This window comes from Topomyia yanbarensis, chromosome 1 (assembly GCF_030247195.1).
Source record: "Topomyia yanbarensis strain Yona2022 chromosome 1, ASM3024719v1, whole genome shotgun sequence".
Classification (NCBI taxonomy): Eukaryota; Metazoa; Arthropoda; class Insecta; order Diptera; family Culicidae; genus Topomyia; species Topomyia yanbarensis.
The window spans coordinates 197,071,801-197,088,056 of record NC_080670.1 but is presented as its reverse complement, the minus strand read 5'-3'; the positions used below and the strand labels follow the sequence as shown (position 1 = coordinate 197,088,056).

Genomic DNA, 16,256 nt, shown 5'->3' with positions numbered 1-16,256 from the left:
GGATTTCGAATCAAATTCCGAATGGTTTGACCGGGAAGCTTTTCTCCGTTCTGAATTTTTAAATAACTTTCTCCTTTCGTGCAAAACCGTTTCAATCTTTTCAAACCGCGCATCAGCAGAACGTAGACCCCTGTTCGAAGCACTTTCCGTCACATCAAGCTGTCATCAAGTATAGTGTCAAAATCAGTCATCATCATCATCGTCGTGTCGTGCCAGCCTTCAGGTCGTTCCTCGTTCGTGCAAAGTGCATTATAGCAAATTTTTGCTCCGCCAGGTTTTTCTGTATTTTCCTTTTTTATCCGGTTATTTTCCTCGAAATTTTCATTCCTGTTTAAATCTCGTGGTGCGGATTGCGTGTGTGATTTGAAAAACTCAAAAAATGATCTCAGTTCTCGGTGGTGGTGCTGCTGCTGGTGCTGGTACTTCCTTTGTGTTTCTGTGCGTTTTTTAATCGTCGAGGATCTTGTCGGTGGCGGAGAAGAAAAAAAAAACATTTTAAGTTAAATTTTACTGGTTGAAATTTTTTTTTCGGGCCTGGCCTGGCTATGTGGAAGTGTCACAAGTGCGGAAAACCGGTGTTTTTCGGTAAGTTCTACGGATCCCATCAACCTAGTTGAGTCGAGTCTAGTTGGAGCAGACGAAGATGATTATTCTTTTTTTTCGCTTTTTATATTTTTCCTCAGCTGAGCGAAAACAATCACTGGGCTACGACTGGCACCCGGAGTGTCTGCGCTGCGAGGAATGTGGAAAAAGGCTCAACCCGGGACAGCATGCTGAAGTAAGCTCAAATTGTAATTAGTATTCCGACCATGTTCAATGTACCCCGTTCGACTATGCACAGTGGATTTGAGATTGGTTAAGCAGTTTGACGGGACGACAATCAGAACGAAAAGGGGGGCGGTCGTGCTTTTGAAGCGCAGGCAGAGTTCAAGTATCCCCATCATACGCAGTGAGATTTATTTGCTCCGATAACAAACACTCTTGTGCGTGCGTATGCAAACAAACTACGATTTCGGCGCAGCTCGTTTCTGTTGTGTGACAGCATTCGGTCGTTTTACGCGCAGGCTACGCTTTACCTGCCTGCTTAGATAAAATTTGTCACTTCGGAGTTCTTCGTGATAGGGATAGGTATCGAATTGGTTACCTCCGAATCTGAAGAGGGGCTAATCAATTGGATTTTTGGACAAATTTGGATGTTGATACGAAAAGAAGGAAAGATAAATTCGTCGAATATTTAACGCTAGTTCGTGCCAACCACGGATCGTGTTTGTGGAGCTTTTGGCGTTGTTTTTTACGATTTTGGTTATTTTAATGAATACTCGATTTTTGGTAATATTCATTTTTCTTTGACAAAATAAAACTGCTTCAAATAAAACTAATCAACACCATTTATTTTTGGACCAGTAGTCATTTATTTTTCACTAAAATAAAGACGACCATTTTTTTTAAATTAACAATTTAATATCATGAGATTTTTTTTTCATTTCCTACTTAAAAACGGACGATTGTCACTCGAAAAAAAGTTTCATTCTAGTATTTTTAACCGACCTAACAGTTTTACCCACTATACCCCCTGGTCGTGAACAACTCTATACCTAATCTTCGACTGCAACTAGTCAGCACAAAAGCACCGATCTAATCCCAAATTTTTTCTCTACTCCCACCTACAGCACAAAGGCGTCCCGTACTGTCACGTGCCTTGCTACGGAGCCCTGTTCGGGCCGCAGCTATTTGGCCACGGAACGCGCGTGGAATCACACAAAAGCTTCGGCCAACCGGAGCTGCGGAAACTAGGGGCAATTCGATCACCGGCTGGTGCTGGTGGTGCCGGTGTTGGTGCTGGCGGAGGAGGTCCTGTGATTCCACGAGCCCATCTGGAGGCGAAACTGAAACTGTTCAATGAGTTTCCGAACAACAAGAGTCAGGAGATTCGCAGCCGCGAAGTTAACGGCCGTTTGGTGCTGGAAGGGGCACTGCGAATCTACTGGGGCGTTCAGGGACTGATTCATCTGAAGGAGGATGACGATCAGCGGACGGTAGTTACGGTGAGAAAGCGTAATTCCTACCGCTATAGCCATCCCAGTTCGATGGTTTCGGCTATGCGAGATCTGGAGGACAAGGAGAATCTTAATCCGGACTTTCGCAGTGATCCGATGAGTTCGAGTTTGACCGAGGGACCGGATGGTAACGATACGACGACAATATCGGAAAGTTTGTCCTACGACACGTTGAGTATTTCGTCGGATTTGAACTCGATCGGTTCGTCGAAACCGAACTCGGGGGAAAATTCGAAGGAGGTTTCTCCTAGCCATGGGTTGAATGGGAACAAGTACGTAACACTGCCACCGAAGTTGGAGGTGAAGCAGCTGGAATGGGACGAAATCGATGACTTGCTGCAGGTAGAACGAAAGATGGACGAATCCGAGCGGATGTACCGGACGATGCCTTCACCGTTGCCGTCGTCGACCGGGGGAGATTTGCAGCAGCAGCAGCAGCAGACGGATGAAAGCGAAATCTCCGAAAGTGTCACCGACACCGACTACAAAACACTCACTCCTCAAACGGTGACCAATTCGTCCTCGTCGACGGATAGCAGCAAGACAACGAACGGAGAGGAGATATTTCGGACGCCGCAGGGGACAATTCGGTCGCATGATTTTGAAGCGTTTAAAATGCAAATGAGTCAGGAATTTATTAATGGTGCGGCGGATCTCGGTACCACCGAGGGTACGTTGAAACTTAATCAACCTATCGATCCGGCCAGGATCAATGACTCGCTGAAGCTGTACAATGAATCCGTCATGAATAGGAGTCTGTCGGATGAGCAGTGTCGGAATGTGTTCTCGCTGCCGCAAGGGAATATCACGGGTAAGTTTATTTCGTTTTAATTTGACTCAGTTGACTTCTTTAAAAAGAATTCGTGCTGACAATTGCTGGGCTGCTTACAACGCTTGTGGTAGTGAATTTGCTCGCGGTGAGTTTTGCCACCTATTCGGCTCAGCCGGTCCTGGTATTCCGTCAATTTGTCACCTTCCTGGTATGGTCGTTCGGGCCAGTGGCTGGAGAGGATGTAGCTTTTGGGGATTTTGGCCAATTTTGTAACGCTACGATCCGGGTAGTTGCACTGGCAGTTGTCGGTGCTTTCGCTACCGCTCGGGCAGAGTTGGCAGCTGCACAGTCCCTCGAAGCAGCGTCCGGTGCAGGCGGTTCCGTTGCACTCGCGAATGTAGTACTTGGTGTCATCCGGATAGGGGAGTAGTTGGTAGTCGGCTAGATGGTCATAATCGATTTGATAGGAGGATTTCAGCGGGGATTGGCCGGAACGACGGGTCCAGGCGGAATTTGCTTGTAGGTCTTCGTACACTATGGGGTAGCTGTTGCAGAGGTTCGGCAGGAATTGGTTGGTGCCGCACTCTATGGTGACTGGGGATGGGGGTGGTGGTATCGGGACTGGGTCCGGTTTTGAGTTCGAAACCTGGGTAGTACAGTTTACCGGTGGTGAGAAACAGCTCGCTGGAAGGCTGGTGTTGCTTTCCCGTCGTAGCGCGATCTCGCGATTTGCCACCGGACGGTCGTAATCCGCGGTGTACGTTGTTTCGAAGAGCATTGGTTGGTTGTTCATCTTTTTGGCTCAGGTTTCTGATGTTTGGTTGATCACTGATGGAATTTTTTCGACAGGAAATTTGGAAGAATGTTGGATTTTATCTGTCAAATTTTTGCTTTAAAGAATGTCGCCTACTGCGATCCTTTTTGGAGGAAATTTTTTGGCACAACACAAAAGTGGTGCAATGTCAAAAGCGAAAATGCCATTTGTACCAGTACCTCGGGAAACTCACGATTTGTTTTGGAGGCATTGGAGCCTGATTAAAGGCGAGATCCGGAACACTAATGACTGCGACGGAAAACTCCACTTTCTTAAACTGTCTCCGGTGGTGTCAGCGGTCATAACCATCCAAATGATGCCGTAAAAACAAGAAATTATTACCGGGGCAGCGAAATATTGGGGCGGTCAGGACGTACGAAGTCAAACGATCTAAAATAGTCTGTCTTTCGACTCTTGCTTTGGACGCTTCTTTTAGAAAAATGTCACTGACAACAAGTCCAACAATCAAAACAAACCACTTTCGAAAAAAAGATTTATTCAGCATCATACCAGATTGTGATTAGAACAAAATAATTCCTCTCATTACAATCGTCCCCGAATTGACCTTCCTCACCCCGTTCCACCTTCAATCATAGAATCCGGCATTCTTCAGCCGCAGTGCAAAATCGTAATGGGCGTTCCTCCAAACAAACGCACAGCTAACCGCCGGAATCGGTTGACTGAAAGGTTCACAGCGCACCTTCTGCGGCCAACCACAGGGAGTACAGCACGCTCCGCACGGTGCTATACAACTTCCTCCGCATGGGCCACTCCCACAACATGGATCACAGCAGAAACTGGTCGGCAGGCAGCACGAGTTAAATGGGAAGCTGATGCAGTACATCTTTTTTTTCCTTCAACCTTTTTTTTGGTTACTTTTCAAAAACCGAAAATTTTGACGTCCAACTGAGTTGAAAAAAATTGACCGAATAATCGACCCAAACTAACCGCTTGCTTCGATTTAATTTAATTTTATCGAATTTATTTTTCAGACTCATTCCACGTGGTCGACGATGACACGCTGAAACCGCTAGCATCTCCAGTCGCAAGAAAAGTTCGCGACCTTCTGAATGGCACCACCAACAGCAACGGACGTACGAAGGTAGTCTACCAGCGGCACCAGTCCGATTCCGGTTCAGTAACATCGCCCGGCACCGACACCGACAGCTGGACCGGTGACCGAGGTTTGCTCCGCTCCCGATCACACGGTAACCATTACTCCGGTAACAGTTTCATGGACAGTGACGACGAAGGAACGGAAACGTTGAAAGCCTCGGACCGACCACCTACTTCCATACACATCAAGATGGACTGTTATGATGATGATTTGGCTGCCGCCGCCGATGCAAAAAAGAGAGAAAACGGGGAAGTGCTGGTTGTTGTTAGCCCAACGACGGACGATAGTCTGACTTCGGTTAGTATGTCGTCGGCGACGGGTACGACCACGGCAACAGCAACAACGACGACGACGACGGATGATGGTGTAGTGTTGAGGAAGGCACCGAAAACGGGTTCGACGGCGATCAAGAGACGCTCCGGTAATCGGCGATCGCGGACGAAGCTGAAGCGTCGCTGTTCGATCAATGGTCACTTCTACAATCGGGAAACGTCGTTTTTTACGCCACCGCACGGGTCGCAGATGAATGTGTGGGTGACGTCGCTGGTCAATACTCAGGAGGTAGGTTTCTTTCGCTCCCAGAACGGCATTAAATACAGTGACTAAGGATTTTTTTTCTTCGTTTGAACAGGTGATCAATCTGCTGCTGGAAAAGTACAAGGTGGAAAGTCGGGCGGAAAATTTTGCCCTCTTTGTGATCAAAGATAATGGCGAGCAGAAAAAGCTGAAAGAGGATGACTTTCCGCTGATATCGCGCGTAATTCTCGGACCGCACGAAGATATTGCTAAACTGTTTCTGATGGATGGTCAGCAGACGCCGGAGATAAGGTAGGGCTTCGTGTAGTCTCATTTCATTGTCTGATTTTGAAAGAGCAGATATGCACTCTCAACTAAGTTTGAAAATTTCCGCACAGTCCAATAGTCATCAAATTTTGAAACCGATATCTCAGAAAAATTACATTTATTTACTGAGTTTCGGCGATATATTTTTTGAGTCACAGCTCATTCGAGTTTGAACTTCACATCGTTTCGGTCGTGAACTAAAACCGGTGTTCTATAGAAGTGGTTTTTAAGTACGCTGTAGAAGTTTTCGCTACATATTTTGTACGTTACGTGCTCATTGGAGCTCAAGGAAACTGTTCGATCAGAGGTGGCTTCGAAGGAAAAAATTAGCGATCACGCAAAAGATTACTAATGGCGATTTCGCTTGAACCTGAAACTGAGTCAGGTTCTAACCCCAACTGCTGTCAGTTCATACATTTTGACAGCAGTTGGGGTTAGGAACTGACTCAGTTTCGCCTCAAACGAAAACCACATAAATTGCGTTCGAGCGAAAAGACGCCATTAAAACGTGAAAGTGCGCAGCAGTGATAGATTTAGGTTAAAATGGATGAAGCGAAGCACTCGGTAGATCCAGGCGGAGGACAGAATCAACACGAGATGGAAGGAGAAGAATTTTTTAACTCTAATTCCGAACCTGCTGCATTAGGAGAGAAAAAACACATTAACATAACCTATACCAACAATGACTCAGCTCCGTATCGCATTTTTGTCGAGTTGCGAGACAACAAAGGCGGAACGATGAAAATCAACAAATTTTCCCTAGCTGCAAGATTGTAGAAGAAGGAAGGATTCAAGCAGTTTATAACAGATATGAAGTACGTCGGTCGACACAAGATTCTAGTGTTTTTGAGCAGCTACTTAAGTGCAAATCTAATGGTCGAAAAGATTAATAATGGTAACGGACCCTTGCGAGCTTACGTACCACAGCATTTAGTATGTATAACTGGTGTTGTAGCAGATATTCCAGCAGAGCTTGAAGTCGACGAGATAAGGAAAGACCTGGACTGCGACGTGCCGATCATGGATGTACAACGCATGACGAAACGAGAGGAAAATGGTGACAGGATTCCAATTAATCGTATTATTATCACGTTTAGAGCTAGGCAGCTTCCAGACAAAGTGTGTCTATTTTGTTGCATAAGTCGGGTTAGTCCATTTGTTCCGCGGGTTGTGCTATGCCTGAAATGTCTGCGTTTTGGACACCGTCGGGGGAACTGCAAAGGCGTTAAGAGATGCGAAAGTTGTACATTACGCCATGATGACGAGGCAGATTATAAGAACTGCAAAAATATTCAGAAATCCGCCCATTGTAGAAGCAGCGATCACAATTCTGCGGATGAGGCATGTCCCGAAAGAAAAGGCAGATGGATATTAAGTCTAATGTCGAGACAAAACCTCACATATACGGAGGCAAATCAGCAGGTAACGTTGGTAAACGTTGATTCCGAAGAATTTCCACAACTGACAGAAAGTTTCGCGAATATGACAAAAGGGAGATACAATTGGAAGGATCCTATGAAGGAACAGTTGATCAATACAAATGAAGAGAGAAAAGCGATCCAAGCAGCGGTGAAAATAAACAAAGAACAAAAATCTATTGGTAATAAGCGACCTCGGGTGGAAGAAAAGGGAAAATTAAAATCAACAACAGCACAACGAAATGCATTGATTACTAACACACAGAGTTTATCTTTGAATGGAACAGATATGTATAATCCGCATAGTGTTACGGAAAAAGAACGCTGGGAAGGAATGCTAAAGGAGGCACAGGTGCAAAGCAAGAAGATGTTACAGGAATCCATGATAAGCTTTTACTCAGATTTCATTGGCATGCTAGGTCCACAAGGAGATACCAAAAATATGTTTAAACAATGTACGGAAAAGCATTTCAAATTGGCCAATACTGTCGTGCTGAACAACCCACACAATATCGCATTTTAAAACTTGAAAAATAGAAATGCCGCGCGCAAATTTCAAAATAGAGTTTTTTACAAAAATAAAGCAGAGATTCATCGGGTGTTAACAGGAAACAACTACACAGCAGCTTTTCTAGCTGAGACATGAACAAATGTTTTATTAGAGGATACTGGACAACATAAAATTGCAAATGTTCACCTCATCCCACATTCCAGGGAAGATAACTACGGAGGATCAGGAATATACCTAAGCAGCAGTATGAACTACCGAAAAATTCCAACTCCAACAGTTTCACGACATACACAAGTAGTTATTATACACGTTATACAGTTTGACTTAGTTCTCGCATCTATATACTGCTACGTTAAGATAAGATTGCCTGTAATGTACACCCTAGGTGAAAAACTGAAACTGTTATACTCGACCAATAACCGTCAAATCAAAACCCTTGACAGCGAGGGGAAAAAAGGGCCTTTCGAAAAGCGCCGCCGAAAAAACAGCAGGAAACAGAGCGATCGAAACACACTCACACAAGCGAGCACATCTATGCTGCTAGAAACCGCCTCAGCTTTGTTCACTACCGCCAAATGAAAAAAGAACGCCGCTAAAGCCGTCCGAACCATTTTTCACTCCGCTTCGTTTTTGTGCCCGCAGAAGCACGGATAGTAAATTTCGGGTGCACTGTGATCCAGATTAAGCAGCTTTGAACCGTCTGGTCTCATCAAGCTGGGATTTAGTCTACCGAGCGACGGAAGAGGTAAGAATGTGCGCAATTGAAAACAAACCCACCTAAAGCAGTTCAATTTGCAGCCTTCAAATAACGTCAGATCGAAAAGACGCCGTCGAAATTGCCTCTCCGCCATTTGAAGGGCATTCAAAAGACACCAGGCTGGGGAAGTGCCCATAGGTAGAGCGACTGGAATTTTGCATTTACCGGAGCGAGAGCGAAGACCCCTCATTCAAGGGTGAGTTTGCGGAAAGGAAGCGCAAGCCGGAGGACTAATTGCCGGTGCCCAATAGGGTCTTCGTTTTGGCTTATTTGCAGCTCATCTGTCGGGGAGGATCACCGAATCTGCAGCACGGCGGAAACATACCGAAGGTGGATGCCTGCAGTGAAACAGTGGTAGCTAGCCACATTACTGAGTGCACCAGTCCTACACTCAAGGATCGAGCATGTCCGACAGCAGGCACTGGGAGCTGACGGCCACTGATTGCGAGTGATGGCGGACGGTGCGGAGAGCGAATAGTGTCAAAGGGGAAGCAGATGAATGACGGTGCAGTAAGTAGTAGGAGTGTAAGAAAAGTGCAGTAGGAAGAAGAGAAAAGGCATGAGAAGAGATTAGAATGGAAGCATAGAGGAAGTGAGAAGAAAGAAGCCATGGTAGAGACATAGTATAAAAGAGAAAGGAGTAAGAGGAGGATGAAGATAGGTGATAATGGGGATAATACATGTTTATTGATTTAAGTGACGCACGTTTATTTGATTTGAGTTGGTGCATTTTGTTCTTAGTGTTTGCGTTTGGATTCGTTTTTGGTAGTTCTGCTCTACCCGCTGCAGGGAACCCGCAACAATACATTAGTCCAACAATTTCAACAATAGAATACGATCAGGATATCAAGCAGCTCTTTAGATGCTTGGAAAACTTCAGGAAAGTAATTATTGGCGGCGCAAGGAAAAAAGGAACACATAAAGGAATACTGACAAATAGGTGGTAAATTTCAGCGACAAGGTAAATAATGGAAATGATAAGGTAAGAATGCATAACAATCAATAATAATAACAATGATACAAAATGAATTTATTCATATTGAAAAACATGTTTCTATGCGCGTTATCCATCCTAGTTTAAACTTGGGTTGAAGGGGCACTCATTTCTGGGTAGGACAAAGCTAATCAGGCCCGCTCTACACCAAAAATGTACTATAAGGAAACATTTGCCCGGATTCATCGTGAGAAAGCACTTCACGGCTATTTATAATATTATTACAGAGCACAGACATCCATGATCGAACGAAAATATTTAACAAACGTTTGTAAACATTTGAATTAATATACCATAAACACTAGCGCCGCCACACCACCCTATCCCAACTATCCGTCAAATCCATTCCGGAACCGGTTCGAAATCCTGAATGGATTCAGTATGGAATCTTGCTCAAAGAAAACAGCCGATTCTTACTCTATCGGTTGATGCATTTGAGCTGGAATTCATGTTGGAAGTCCGAACCGGTTCCGGACTAGTTTGACCGGGTAGAGGAATAACCGCTGTCAATTCTGCCGAACTCAGCCACAAAAAAAAACATGACAGTAGCGCACCTGGTTTGGATATCCCAACTACCTTCGAAACCGTTAGAGGTTTTACACAAGTTGAACTTATAAGCAGCAGCTACTTATAAGCATCAGCAACAGTGAGGTGATTTGGTGAAATTAAAATAATTTAACTTTTCTAAACCTTTTTGAGGAGTTTTGTGGGATGTAAAATAATAAATTTTGGCAAACGGTGAGATATTTTTATTCTAAAATGATGGAAAAATTGTTTTTTTTCCAGATGAATTCCGAAATAATTCTTGGCATCTTGGCCGCCTTGAAACAAAGGGTTAGTCGAGCAAATAACTCTTAACTCAAGGGCGGACCCGGAGAAATTGATGTAAAACACAGAGGTCCGGAGATTGCCCTCAAAAACCGGAGTCTCCGGGTCAAACCCGGGGGTGTGGCAACCCTAAGTATATTTGTGAATCCATGAGATATTTCGGATCAGCTGACTATTTCTTGTTTATTTCTTGTGACGTTACGCCGGTGGGTGCGACCTCCGATAAGATCGTTGATTTGATCCAACATGGATTGCCTAATTCCCAACAGTTGAAATTGCGGGTTGATGTTGATTCGATTTTGCTTCAATATTGACCCGAATTTGATGCAACATTGGTCAGACGTCCAATATTGGTCAAATATTAGTCAGATATTGATCAAGTATTGGTCAGAAATCACCCCAACATAGGTCTGGCATCATTGGTCCAACATTGGTCTTATATTGGTCAGACATTGGTTCAATACTGGTCAGACATTTGTTCAACGTTGGGCAGAGGCACAAATCCCCGACTATGTACGGGGAACGTGCCATTTGAGCCAATATCTTCTGATTCCTGATTCCTGAACGTTGGGCAGACATTGGCCCGATATATGTTTATTAAATGGCACCGCCCTCGAATGATTTGCACAGGCTGAAATGCTCAATACCTAAGACAAGACGAGACAACTGGCTTGAGTTACCAGCCACTCAAATTCAGAAAAAGTACGCTTTCTCGTTTGCTCAGTTTTGAGTTTGGGACAAAAATGTCAAATTTGAGTACATTTACTCGATGAACAAATACGAAAACTAACCATTCCGCATTTTTAATAAAATTACTACAAAATGCGCGAGAGGAAATTAGATTTAAAGAGAAGCAAAACACAATAAAGCTTACGACTCCACACGCTTTTTTTCGATAAAAGGAATTTTTTACTCAAAACTTTGAAAATGTAATGATTACTCGCAGATGAGTTAATCCTACTCAATTTTTTTTTCAAGCCATTTTTTGATATATTGCTCTATTTTTTAAAAGTGAAGGCATTGAACTCAAATTTTGAGTAGTTTTGAATGAACGTGTAATGAAATATATTTGACGTTTAGCGTGTTTCCCGGTCAAACCCAGATAAACTTTGGATTTTGAATGGAGTCACTATGGATTCCAAATCAAATGCAATAACCGATTCCGACTCAGAATCGGTTGTTGCATTTGATTTGGAATCCATTCAGGATTCCGAATATAATTCTACCAGGTAGGAATTGCCATGATCTTTGCACAGTTTATGTTCGAGTTATGCCAGAGTTTTGCTCGGTTCCTGTCAAAATTTGCCAGAAAACGCGAGCGAAACCGAGTTCGCCCTAGCTCAACTAATCCGACAAGATACGCGCAGAAATCTGACAGGGCTGCCAAACCAAGCCTTACAGAAATTTAGCAGAGCGGTCTCTGCCAGAAAATTTGCTCACTGGGGAAATCCGTCACAAATGACGCTTCCCAGTAAAGTGCAGCCGGAAATGAACTGGATTTCTGGCTGGTTCCAGTTCGTATTCCGGCTCCAATGACTGGAGCTGGAGCCGGTACACGAACTGGAACCAGCCAGAATTCCGGTTCATTTCCGGTTGAGCTTAACTGGGAATTAGAGACTTTTTCCCTGGTCAACGGTGTTCAGGTGCAGCGATGCCAGATGTGAAGACATGTCTTCATTTTGAAGTTATTTGAAAGGCTGTGAAAAAGGGGTTTTCATTTTGAAGACATTTGTTTCGGTTGTCTGACCGATTTATGGCAGAATTCTGGCTCAAAATCTAAAATCGATTCAGAATCCTGGTCGGTGAAGACGAATGAAGACATTTTTTATGAAATGTGAAGACATTTGAAAAATATGCCTGGTATCCCTGTTCAGGTGCCCAGTTAAGCTCAGCCGGAAATGAACCGGAATTCCGGCTGGCTCCAGTTCGTCTTCCGGCTCCAGTGACACAACCGATTCTAACTAGAATCGGTTGTGTCGCTGGAGCCGGAATACGAACTGGAGCCAGCCGGAATTCCGGTTCATTTCCGGCTGAGCTTAACTGGGTGGGACGAAAGCGGCTGAACCAACCTCCCAGTCACCGTGGCAAGCAGAAAGTTGGCAAAAGTTGAGAAAAGCGAAATTGATTCTCGCAAAGTTTCTGCAAGCATTTTGCGCGATTTGTGCGAGAATTTTGGCAAAGAATTCGCTCAAATGCAACAACCGTTTCTGATAGAAGCGGTTTAACTAACCTATCCCAGTAAAGTTCAGCCGGAAACGAACTGGAATTCTGGCTGGTTCCAGTTCGTGCACCGGCTCCAGTGACACAACCGATTCTAGTTAGAATCGGTTGTGTCACTGAAGCCGGAATACGAACTGGAACCAGTCAGAATTCCAGTGCATTTCTGAGCTTAACTGGGATGCTGCTCGCTTTTAGCCAGGAATGTACGGCCAGGATTTCTGTACGCTTCCTGCCACAACTTTGTCAGATGTTCTGCTCGATTTGTGCTCAAATTCTCCCAGGTAGGAATTTCCAGGATCTTTGCACAGCTTATGTCCGAGTTATGCCAGGGTTTTACTCGGTTCCTGTCAGAATTTGCAAGAAAACGCGAGCGAAGCCGACTTCGCCCTAGTTCAACTAACCCGACAGGGCTGCTAAACCAAGACTGACAAGAATCTAGCAGAACGGTCTCTATCAGAAAATTTGGTGACTGGGTGACAGTTGACCGTACACATTCCCGCTCAACGCAGGCTGGCAGACATTTTAGTGCGGAAATCTGTTAAGATTCCTGCAGCTGTCAAAATTATCAAAATGGTGCTGCCAGAATTCAGCTATACTCGTGAGAAAAAATTCTATTTCAATACAAGCAAAACCCGAAGCGGTACAAAACCGGTCCTGCCGATGCGTACCTGGCAGAAATCCGACAGAAAAAACTGCTAATCATCGTAGAGCGAAACATTCTGCCAGAAACGGTTGTTGCATTTTAGCCGGCATGCTGCCAGAGTTCTGCCAGTCAGACTCTCAGAAATTCTCCCAGATATTGTATTTCGTTCCCTGTTTTCTGGGGAGAATTCTGCCAGGCACGTCCCAGCGGGTAATCCCACATTGATCCATTTGTCAAATATTGGTCCTAAAATGGTCAGACAACGGGTCGACATTGGTTCAATATTGGTTCGACATTAATCCAAAATGGGTCCCCAGCATTGATCCAAAATCGGCCCAGCATTGGTCAAAAAATTCGTCAGACGTCGGTCAAATATTGGTCCGACATTGGCTCAAAACTGCGGTCAGACATCCGTCCCAATAGTGGTCCGAAATTGGTCCAACATCGGTTCAATATTGGTCCAAAATTCGTCAGAAATTGGTCTAACATTGGTCAGACCACAGAGAACAGACGTCCATTTTCAGCATTTAATTTGTGTAAAAATCCTCAACGGTTTCGAAGGTAGTTGGGATATCCACCAGGTGCGCTACTGTCATGTTTTTTTTTAGTGGCTGAGTTCCACTGAATTGACAGCGGCTATACCTCTACCCACGTCTCAGTGGGCAGTCAAACCAGTCCGGAACCGGTTCGGACTTCTGAGTGGATTCAGTATGAATTTTAGCTCAAATGCATCATCCGATTGAGTCGGAATCGGTTGTTTTCTTTGAGCAAGATTCCATATTGAATCCATTTAGGATTTCGAACCAGTTCCGGAATGGATTTGACGGATAATTGGGATAAGTTGGTTTGGCGCCGCTAGTGTTTTATCGTATATTAATTGAAATGTTTACACACTATAAACGCCATCGATTTTGACTGCAACATGTTGACTGCATTGAAGTGCTTGGAGGATACTGGATTACAAGCTAGCGTTATTTCTCTGCTACACTCGACAACTGAGACTCATGTTCAAGATCTCCAGCGAATCTCGTGACTCTTTGTGTTTTAAAGCTCTACACTATTTGTTGGTGCGTGGGATGCTAGAATTCGGCATTGTCTTTTGCAATCTTTTCCAAACTTTTTGGATCAAAAGGATCGAAAGCGTTCAGAGATGGTTTGTCAGATATAGGCTGTGGTCCTTAGCATGGATTGATCCGAACAAATTGTCACCAGCTGAAGATCACTGTCGTTTTTAACATCACGAGCTGTTTTGAAGTTATGACCGAAGCTTTGTAATTCTCATTACCCTAGCTTCTTTGTATGAGACTATAACAATATAATGTGAAAAAAATTCAGATTAAGATTTCAACCAATAGTAACTGCCGCCTTATTAAACACCCATTTTGGTACCATTTCATCGAAAATATACTAAAACCTTTCCCTTCTTTTCTACTCCAAACGCCATTCATCCCGAGCAGTAGCGAAGTGGCCCAGTTCCTCAACCTATCCATCCCGGAGTGTCGAGCGATACTGGAGCGCTACCACGAGGAAGAACAGCGGGAACTGTTCCGGATAAGAACGAAGTAGGTTATCGCTTGCTGGTTTAGTTTGGTTATGTTCTAAACGCTTTTTTTCTGCCTCTGATTTCAGATATGCCGAACTACGTCGAAGAATCGTCCAACGGATGGAATCGTTGAAGGTGAGGCTGTGAGCCTCGAACGGGTTTAAATTTGTATTCTTCCGCGCACAATCATCGAGTTTGTGAGCCATCATTCGGGCAAAAAAAAAACAACAAAATAACAGAGCATCGGGCTCGAAATCTAATCATGTAATTTCTTAAGGTACTCTTTTAGTGCGTAGTGTTAACCGAAAATTAATCAATTATTTAACCACAATCAACAATGATACTAATATATAGACCTATTATATATCTATTTACCAGTTTTGTGTTAGGCCATCAACTCAGTAACTCAGTAAGCGATTCATTTCGTCGACACAGATAGCCATTTTTTCCGAAGCATTTCTGTTTGTTTGTTATATAGTTTGAGACTCTCTCTCTGCTGGAAGAAGTTGCCTTACCACACGGTCAAATTGATATCAAACGGTGTCTAGGTCTAAGTAAGTAGCTGTTTTAGGGAATCATTTCGAGTCATATCATTTTTCCTGCTTTTGGTAGCTAGTGCTGTCGGTTAACATCGACCAAACAAACTCAGTTGCTCCTTCTCGTCACGAATAAAAAAAGGGCAGGAAGCTAAAACAAGAAATCGTCGCTGTTTAATCTTTTCCTTCTCAAGTTTGCTAATTAAATCTTAACGAAGATGTTCGCGTCTCCGGTTAGGAAACAGACGAAAGGTAGGAAAAAGTGCTACAAACAATGTTAAACACACAACTGACTGAGAAGGTATTAACTCAAGTAACAAGCGGTGGTATATTTAAATCAATCTCGAATAAAGACGAAAAACAAAAAAAAAGTACGCGAACAAAGATGAACAATAAAACGAGGACCGACGTTCGGTCAAATGAAGAGGAAAATGATGGATCGTTTCATATGACCGCACCGGTCGGTGCAGGCAGAAAGCAAACCGCTAATTAGTACTGATTTATATAGTAACCGAAATGCAGCCAGGAAATTGCGTGAAATGTGAAGAGAGTAGTAACAGAAAAGAAATGTAAATCTAGAAGGTTTTTGTAACACACATCAGGAGTTATGACAATTGGTGACAAATAAATAACGTATCAACCAGCGGCAATGTTCATAGCAGCAGCCTTTCTTCAAGTGAACTAAAATAATTATCCGACAAAACATTTATCCGTTTTTCAGCCAGATCCGAAAACGTTCGCCGCTCGAAATCATTCAGCTCTTTCGCGAGCGACGAACGAATGATTTCATGGCGTCAAGCGAGGAACCATTTAGAATTGCCTTAAGCCGTGAAGTGCGGTGACCTTGGACGACGGCGGCCTCCACGCCGACCTGCAGTCAGCTGCGATGCGAGAACCAATCGAAACGAACCCGGTTTTAAACAGCATCCGTAAAAAAATCACCCATTTAGGAAGGTTCCCGCGCGTAGCGAAAGCAGCGGCTTTCCGTTCGCACTACTTCTTTTTGTTTTGCGATGAAATTTTCCATTATCGTTTCGGAATTTTGATTGTTTTTGCCATATTTGCGTGCTGTTTAACATGTTTACCGTGGACCAGTAAATATTTGAACTCACTTCGGCTGGCGTCAGGGCGCGCGACACAATGCATAGTGCCGCTCGACGGATCGAAGAGCAACTGTTCCCCCACGGTGGCACCATGTTTCTG

The 16,256-nt window shown here is 44.0% G+C and overlaps 2 protein-coding genes across 4 annotated transcripts; both read left to right on the top strand.

Moving 5' to 3' along the window:
- The first annotated feature begins 189 nt into the window (after positions 1-189).
- Positions 190-15,711, top strand: LOC131686775 (uncharacterized). The gene is made up of 7 exons (XM_058970768.1): positions 190-585; positions 684-778; positions 1,671-2,868; positions 4,636-5,321; positions 5,392-5,588; positions 14,432-14,536; positions 14,604-15,711. The coding sequence occupies exons 1-7, from the start codon at positions 546-548 to the stop codon at positions 14,662-14,664; spliced, it is 2,382 nt and encodes a 793-aa protein (XP_058826751.1). The 5' UTR covers positions 190-545; the 3' UTR covers positions 14,665-15,711.
- On the top strand, positions 5,611-11,591 carry LOC131686781 (uncharacterized). Of its 3 annotated transcripts, none has more exons than XM_058970778.1 (2): positions 5,611-8,277; positions 8,331-11,591. In XM_058970778.1, the coding sequence occupies exon 1, from the start codon at positions 6,414-6,416 to the stop codon at positions 7,542-7,544; it is 1,131 nt and encodes a 376-aa protein (XP_058826761.1). In that variant the 5' UTR covers positions 5,611-6,413; the 3' UTR covers positions 7,545-8,277; positions 8,331-11,591. The 3 variants fall into 3 exon arrangements, with proteins under 3 accessions (XP_058826761.1, XP_058826774.1, XP_058826768.1); XM_058970791.1 differs by having other exon boundaries at positions 5,611-8,485; positions 8,566-11,591; XM_058970785.1 differs by having other exon boundaries at positions 5,611-8,485; positions 8,541-11,591.
- Positions 15,712-16,256: the final 545 nt, after the last annotated feature.